This window comes from Hydra vulgaris, chromosome 02 (assembly GCF_038396675.1).
Source record: "Hydra vulgaris chromosome 02, alternate assembly HydraT2T_AEP".
NCBI classification, from domain to species: domain Eukaryota; kingdom Metazoa; phylum Cnidaria; class Hydrozoa; order Anthoathecata; family Hydridae; genus Hydra; species Hydra vulgaris.
The window spans coordinates 57,347,891-57,356,299 of NC_088921.1; the positions used below are offsets into that span (position 1 = coordinate 57,347,891).

Below are 8,409 nucleotides of genomic sequence, written 5' to 3' on the forward strand. Positions count from 1 at the left end.
TTTGTATTTATAGGTTAATGAAATAGAAGTCAAAGAAATGAAGGTTGCTTTTAAATTTTTTTTGTTAATATGGTTTATTATTTTATGTGCATTACATGCATTCATTTATATTAACAAGTTTATTTTGGTTGTTTAAATTGTTATCGTATAGTATTAACAACTATATTTACTTATCTATATAACATGTATAAATCATATATAAGTATATATGTATATATTTACATATATTATATACATCTATAATTGTATATGATGTATACATGTGTTATATACGTATGTATGTATCATATATTATTATGTCAGTATTCTTTTCTCAACTGGATGGTTGAGAAATAATTCAGCATTCCAAAGATATAACAATTTAAACTAATATTACAAATAATTTATCTTTAAAAACTTAAAATGTTATCTATAAGTATAAGAGTTGTTTATATATTTGCTTAACTGTACCTTTAACTTCCTTATATATGTTGCAGGGTTAACTTTAACTTCCTTATATATGTTGATAGGTTTAAACCAAATGGTATAAACCATTTAAAAAATATCAATTTAAACCAAAATAATATTTTTTAAACAACTTTAAATTTACAGCAAGAAAGTATTTCTCATGTACAATATTACTAATATATTTATTACAATAATAATTTACAATATGTTATTTATTTATTAACTTTTTTTTTCAATTTACCTCCCCAATGCCATGAAGGCCACTACAGTCTAGGAGGCTACTTTTAGTTGTGGTTATATCCTTCTCTCAAATCTATATCTCCGAAACACAAATCTTGAGGAACAAGGCTGCTTAGGGGAGAAAAAAGTTGAGCGCGGTACTACAGGGACGTGGTCAATGTAATATTGTATATGTGTGTGTGTGTGAATATATATCTTTATATATATATATATATATATATATATATATATATATATATATATATATATATATATATAGTATATATTATATATATATATATATATAAATTATTATATATATATATATATATAAATATATTATATATATATAATATATATAATATATTTATATATATATATTATATATATATATATATATATATATATATATATTTATATATATATATATATATATATATATATATATATTTATATGTATACATACATATATACAGCCCCCCGAATCAGGAAAAATGAGAACAAACCTTTAACAGATTAAGGTTGGCAATTACTGCAGATTTTAATCTGTTAGAGGTCAACATCAGGTCGGTGAAAAAAATTTGAGACAAAGGTTTTATCATAAAACATAGAAATGAGGTTGGTGATTTTTTGTCGACTTCAAACACTTCTAGGTTGGCATTGCCAAATGCCAACCCTAATTTTGAGGGCTGGATATATATGCATATATATACAGGCTTCAGCTGAAATGGCAGGCTACAGCCTGTGCCTGTCTCTACACCTGTGTAAGTCAGTTTACACAGCAAAATAAAGCCAGCGCATAATATAAACTTTTTAGTAAAAAGCTTTAAATATGTTGATATTTTTTATTTAAATATTATTTAAAAACTCCTCACATTGTATAATTTCAACATGGATGAAAAAAACTTCGAAAAAAATTCAAACTTCAAGTTTAAAACTGTTTCTTTTTAAATCAAAAAATAAAAAATAAATAATTTAATTTAGCCAATGCTAAAAAAAATTTTTACTTAATTGTTATCAGTGCTCAAAGTGGAGAAAAAAAAGTAACAGGCTGGTATTTGGTACATTAAAAATACCATCTTGCCTAATCATTATTATATATAGAGATTTATAAAAAAGTGGGGATTTTATGCAAAATATATGCATGCTTTGCAAAAAAATTAACATATTCTAGTTCACTTGAGAGTAAAGAAACAAGTCAAAACAAAAACTTAATACAAAAAAAACACACACAAAATGAAACGCATACAAATAGCTCTAGGTGAAAAGAAAAAGTGCAATGTAACTTTGAAAAACTTAATTTTGATGAGTTGAATACTTTTTTCAAGTATTCAACTTATTAAAATTAAACATAAGTCTTTTTTAATGATTTTTCGTCCTCCCTCTTGTTATTGTAGTGCTTGTCAAAATTTTCTATTTTTCTATGACATTTTTATTCACAAAGAAAAAGAAAAATGAACAAACTTTTATATTAATACATAAAAAGTGCAATCAATCGTTTTTATTACATACAACGTTATATTGTATAACAGTATTTTTATATTGTTGTTTACACAGAACACTAAATAATGATGTGTTGATTGATGAATTGTATCAGTAATACTGATAGAAGATATAATTTACTCAAGTGAAATGCCTAATGCTTTTTTAATTGAAAAAGTTGATTAAAAACAGCTTATTTAAAAAAAAAGGTGTTTAAATTAAAACAACAACGTTTTTTTTTTTTTTTTAAAACTTCCACGGTTTTTAGTTGTTTTTTTTTTTAATGTTGTTTTTTTTCCACCCTGATATGTTGCTATATTCGCACCACACTGGTCAAATCTAGGTTATTTGGATTGAAAAGATATCAGTATAACCTTTTTTGAGTCTCATTTTAAAGTACATGTTTACTACTAAATGTAAATTTAGGTATTAGTGTAAAATTCCTTTGGATTTCATTTTTAGTTATAATTTACTTCAATAGTTTGTAAAATGTATTGGTTTGTTTGGCATATTTATTATATTGATGAGGCTAGTGTGAATGCAAATAAATAATAAACTTGTTAAGTTTTTATTTGAAATTTTTTTTCATTTCATTTGTGAAAACTTTGACTAGTGTTTCTTTAAGTCTTGTAAGTGCTATTTTTTTTTTTTTTTTTTTTTTTTTTTTTTTTTGAAATTTAAAATTTGAAATCTATCAATTTTAATTTTTTTAATGAGGGTATTAAAAAATGAGAAAATAAAAGTTTATAATATCTACAAAATTTTAGATTAAAATCTGAAGTTTGTAGAATTCTTTTTAATTTTTTACATTAATATATGACGAACTAGAGATAATATGGCTGGAGGTGTTATGATCGGGGTTAACAAACTGGAGATGTTATGATTGGGTTGAGGAGCTGGATTTGTGAGGCTGCTAATTTTTGCTCAAGAAAAACTACCGGGTCTTGCTCTCAAAAAGTTTGAAAAAATGACTGCAAATTTTGTAACTAATTAAGTGTTTTTAAATAATATATTAGGCAAAATATATTATTTAAAAGCACTTAATTAGTTAATTGAGGTTTTAACGCTGTAATTAATTTGTGCTATCAAAATTAATTTATGCTATCAAAATTAATTTGTGCTATCAAAATTAATTTATGCTATCAAAATTAATTTATGCTATCAAAATTATCTATTTTTGTAGTGTAACTATTAAAAAAAAGTTTGTAATTTTTGTGATATTTAGAAAAAGCTAAAAACAAAAGTCAAAGATGGTTATAAAGGCATAATGAAAATGACGGTAACTCAAAATATTAAAGTATTTAACAATTTATTTTTAAAAATATTTCCATAGTTTTTATTATACATTTGTATTTTTTATACAGGAAACTAAAAAAGTGGAGGAGACAGAAACTGAATCAGTTGTGTCGGTAAAACGAATTAACACCATGCCAAATTCACGACTAAAGATTAATCCATTGAAAGCAGACAGACATTCGTTATATGCCACATTTAATCGCAAAACTGTAAGCAAACTTTTATTTTGAATTTTTTAATTTATGTTGAGTTTTTATTGAATAGGTTTGTTAATGTCCTAGCTACTTCAACCAGCTAAGACTCCTCCGCCGCGTCCACCCCAACCACTTGACAACACCCATAGTCCTTTACTTTCTAAAGAGACTTCATCTTTGCGTGCAGCTCGAAAGGACTATTCACAAATTAAAACAAATGTTAAAGAATCGCATAGTGATCCAAACATATCTAATCTTATTGATATCAGTTCTCCCGAGTCTTCTCAATCAGGGAGCTCAGAAAATGTCTTTATTTGGAATGGAAGCGAAAAGGTCAGCCAACTTATTTATGTTTGAATAATTTTAGAGTATTTTTGTTTTTAAAAATATTTTTAAAAGTTGAATGTGTTATTGTAGACCAAAAAGGTATTGTTAAGTAAGGAACTCTTATTAAAACCCGTTTACTACTCGGAAAAAAGCATTCAAAATTCCCAAAAAGATCATTTCGAAATATATCACGCCACTCAAGATTCTGTTGGAATCGAAACTCATTGCCCTAAAACGTATAGCGAACCAAACGTAAATGCTTTCATTGATATGAGTTCGTCAGAGTCTTCAGTTGAAGATAGTTCAGATAGTTCATTTGATTCGAATCCAATCTATAATAACATTCCAAAGAGTAAAGTAATCATAATTTTTTTTGTTTTTGTTAATTAATTCTTTAAACTGAAAACGTATGCTTTTTTCTTTTGTTTTATTAGTATAAAACTGCTCTCATCAATGAAGATATTAATAAAAATTTGTTCAAAGAACAGTGTGGAGATGATCAAAAGACGACACTTTTACAGGATTTTATAATCAAATCTACTGAAATCGAATATAAAAAAAAACCTAAAATTGCTCCGCCGCCTCGCCCGCCACCGTTTTCAACCCCCATAAAATCTAGACGCCCTCCTGTAATAAACGGTAATAATTTTGATACCACTCTGAACAATGAAGATATTACCCATAATTCCCAAGAAAATTGTCCTTTTTATAAGCCTTCGTCAGATTTGTTAGAATTAGACAGTTCACTCTTTCAAGATACACTATCCTCGTTATCTGCAGATGCTCGTAAATTTGTTACTAGTCCTCAAATCTCCAGACGTTCGTTAACAAAAGACCAATCCGATAAAAGTGATTTACTGTTGTCTCAAAATAAGTTACAAGAAAATAATCAATATGACGAATGTAGAAATACGCTAATAAAACAAAATGAATTTCAGGTAAAAAGTTTATTTGATGGACGAAACACTTCAACAAAACAAGAAACAAAACAAGACAATAGTAACAACATTTTTGCTGATTGTTTCCAGACGGCAAAAAGTGAGTTCGAGTTAAAAAAGAAAAGGTGATAAAATTGTTTTAACTAAACATCGACCATAATTTATGCATTGTATTAATAAGTATATGCTCGTGCATTCATAATTTATGAGTTTTTAGAAATAATATAATTTATTTCATTATATTTACTTTGCTTACTAATCATAAAGCTTGAGATATATTTTCTATTGATTCGTTTACTAACAATTATAGCGAAGATTTTGAGAAGAAAAAAAATCAACTGATTAACGAACTTAATGCTGAAACGGAAAAAATAAATGATTTCCGAAAACGGCAGAGAAGTAGTAATTCGGCCAAACTGCTAGCAAATCAGAACTTGGGGCATTACGAGGAAGTGTAATTGTATAAAAAAAATTTTAGAATAATTTGAAAAATCACGTTAATTTTTTGTTTAATCGCTAATTTATTTTTTTTAAGTTGTTTTTTAAATTAAGGTCAGTATTGCGTGAGTTATTTTTGTGTTTTCCAAAAATTTTACACAGGTAATTTTATAGTTAGGATTTATTTTAGTAAATTTATCAAACAATAGCATACGTATGGATGCCTCAGCGCCAAACCAGCCTATACAACGAATATGTTGAGATGAGATAATTTGACACAAAGTCTTTAACAAAAGCCACTAAACCGAAAAAATTAAAAATAATTGCAGTTCAGTGCACTTAAAAAATTTAATTATAGTATTTTGGTGTTTGCAAAGAAACACTACATAAATCATTTTTTAATATAAACTAATTTTTTTCAACTTTGTTGTATAGGCTAGTTTGGCGCTTAACCATCCATATAAGTATATGTATATATTAATTATTAGGAATGTTTTATAAAAAATGTATATGGCAATATTTTTTATTGATTTTATTTTATATGCTTAACCTGATGTTTCATTATTTCACGGAACTAAATCTGTTGCTTTTAAAGTCATTCGTCGGAATTTAAGTTAAAAAGTATTTAGAAAGAAGTCTACCGAAAAAATTTGAAATCTAACCAAGTAACAAAATTACTGTGGTACAGTTGTGATAATAATTCTTATGATAAAAGTTCAATATTTTTATAACTTGTGATGTGTTTTATTATAAAAATGTTAAATAAAGCAGAGTTGTTAACAAGGCCAAAAGTATCAAGGCCAAGGCCACATGTTACAAGGACAAGAGTTTCAAGGCCAAACCCTATGCTAACATCTTCAAGTCTCAAAGTTTTTTTGCTTAAACATTTTCGCCTTATGTTTTCTATCAACGTCGTCTCTTTAACTATAGTATCAGTTATACGTGTACTTTAAAAACAAAAAGTAAGAAAATGTGGTTGTTGGGTTATTGCATGATTACATTCTTTTTTTTTTTTTTTTTTTTTGCTGATACTTCTAACTTTACTACTGCTAAGTTTAAATTTTTGTCGGTGACTACCGAATTTTTAATTGACATTGAGAAACAGGAAATGAAGCTGGACATTCCAATGGTTATTTCAATCGACTCAATTAAATCTTTTAATGGTGCATTTTTAGCTTTTATTAAGTAATTTTCAACTTTACTCATCTGTTTAGATGACCACTTTTGTAAGTTCTTTTTATTATTGATTAACTGCTAAAAACAAGTAAAGATTATACACATTTGAAGTTTTATTCTAACAGACAATAGTATTTATTATTTATTTATGAACATCACAAAATTTATTAAAAATTTAAAACATACCAATAATATTCAAAATATACCGTATATAATACTGTGTATTATATGACTACTATATCATAAAAATATACGCACACATTCCAACGTTATGTACAATGTTATCCTTTTACATAAATAAGAACTCCTTCACCTCATTTGTTCAAAAAAGTTATACAACTTCTGATTGACTCTGTAACCATCACAGACAATAGCAACAACATTGCTCGCATTATTTTTAATTGCATCAAGAATCAGGGTTGTCTGTTCAAAAAGAAACTCAGCATCAAGTTCTCTGACTGGTAACATTTTGTAAAGAAATTTTGGTCCATTAAACAATGTTACAACCAAAAAGCTCAGTATTGTGTTTGCTAATAGATGAGGATTGTTAACTGATTTACCAAATACTATGCCACCATGATACTGCAAGATTGGTTTAGCATAAAATTCATCAAGAAGTAAAATGCATGTTTTTTGTCTATCATCTCTAAGATTAGAGAAAATATGTCTGATATAAGTGGTATCATCTAAAGATTAACATTTAGATGTAATTCTACCTAAAGTACGTAAACTTGGAAGTTCAAAATTTTCTCTGATGCGATTGTAGGCTGATCGTGAAAGAGAAAAATACTCAAATGCTCGCACAATTGTTTCAGTTGGATACTTTTTTTCCCTAATACATGTTTTATTCATTGACAAAATTTGTTGATATACAATTTCTTTTTTGGGTGTTATTTTACAACAATTTAAAAATCTTAATGCTTCTTGGATATGAGAAAATTTGTTCATAATATAAAATCGGTTAGATGATAAAGTCATAACACTAATTTTAACTAATTTTAAAAAACTAGAGAGGCGAATTTTTTTTTGTTGCGGAAAACGTTGCAGTGAACAGACGCTTTTAAACAGCTCTTCAAATATCTATCAACCAAATATCAAAATAAAAGATAAATCTAAAATGTCAGTTACGCTTGTAGAAGTTAAAAAAATGCTAAAGGAAATGTTTTTAGAATATAGAAAAGAAATGGAAACGATGCTCAAACAACAACAACAAATATTTATAGATATCTTAAGCGCAAATACAAAAATAATTAACGAGAGACTTGACAAAGTAGAAGAAAACTCTAAAGAAAATGCAAACAAAACAAAGATAATGGTAAAAGATATCGAAGACATAAAATTGAGCTTAAACTTTCATGATGAAGTTTTTGACAAAAAACTCGCAACTATCCACAAACAAAACAACGAACGAGTAGAAAAGGAAAACATTACAACGCAAAATATAAATGAAAAGCTAAGAAAGTTTGAAGATAGATCGAGAAGAAATAATTTAAGAATAGACGGATTACCAGAAAGTGTGAAAGAAACATGGAATGAAACTGAGGAGAAAGTTAAATTATTTTTAGTAAATAAATTGGGACTAAATGAAATAGAAATCGAACGAGCTCATCGAAACGGAGTCAGAAAAGAAGGATCCTCTGGAACAGTTATAATGAAGTTGTTAAGATACAATGATAAAACAAAAATTCTAAAAGAGTCATATAGACTAAAAGGTACAAAGACTTATATAAACGAAGATTTTTCCCATGAGACTGTCAATATTAGGAAAAGACTCCTGGCTGAAGTAAAAGAAAGACGCAATAATGGTGAAAATGTCGGTTTAAGGTATGACAAAATTATTAAATTAAATAATATCCAAAAAAAATAACACTTATTTCTGATATTTATATCTT

At 26.8% G+C, this 8,409-nt stretch overlaps 1 protein-coding gene across 1 annotated transcript in view; it reads left to right on the forward strand.

The window, feature by feature from the left end:
- Nucleotides 1-5,890, forward strand: part of LOC100207503 (DENN domain-containing protein 1B) — a 53,752-nt gene extending 47,862 nt beyond the window's left edge. Inside the window, exons 20-26 of the mRNA XM_065791470.1 lie at nucleotides 14-43; nucleotides 3,374-3,427; nucleotides 3,513-3,653; nucleotides 3,726-3,971; nucleotides 4,056-4,322; nucleotides 4,400-5,028; nucleotides 5,214-5,890. Of these exons, the coding sequence (XP_065647542.1) occupies nucleotides 14-43; nucleotides 3,374-3,427; nucleotides 3,513-3,653; nucleotides 3,726-3,971; nucleotides 4,056-4,322; nucleotides 4,400-5,028; nucleotides 5,214-5,361 (1,515 nt within the window). The 3' untranslated portion in view covers nucleotides 5,362-5,890. The remainder of the gene's footprint in view (nucleotides 1-13; nucleotides 44-3,373; nucleotides 3,428-3,512; nucleotides 3,654-3,725; nucleotides 3,972-4,055; nucleotides 4,323-4,399; nucleotides 5,029-5,213) is intronic.
- Nucleotides 5,891-8,409: the final 2,519 nt, after the last annotated feature.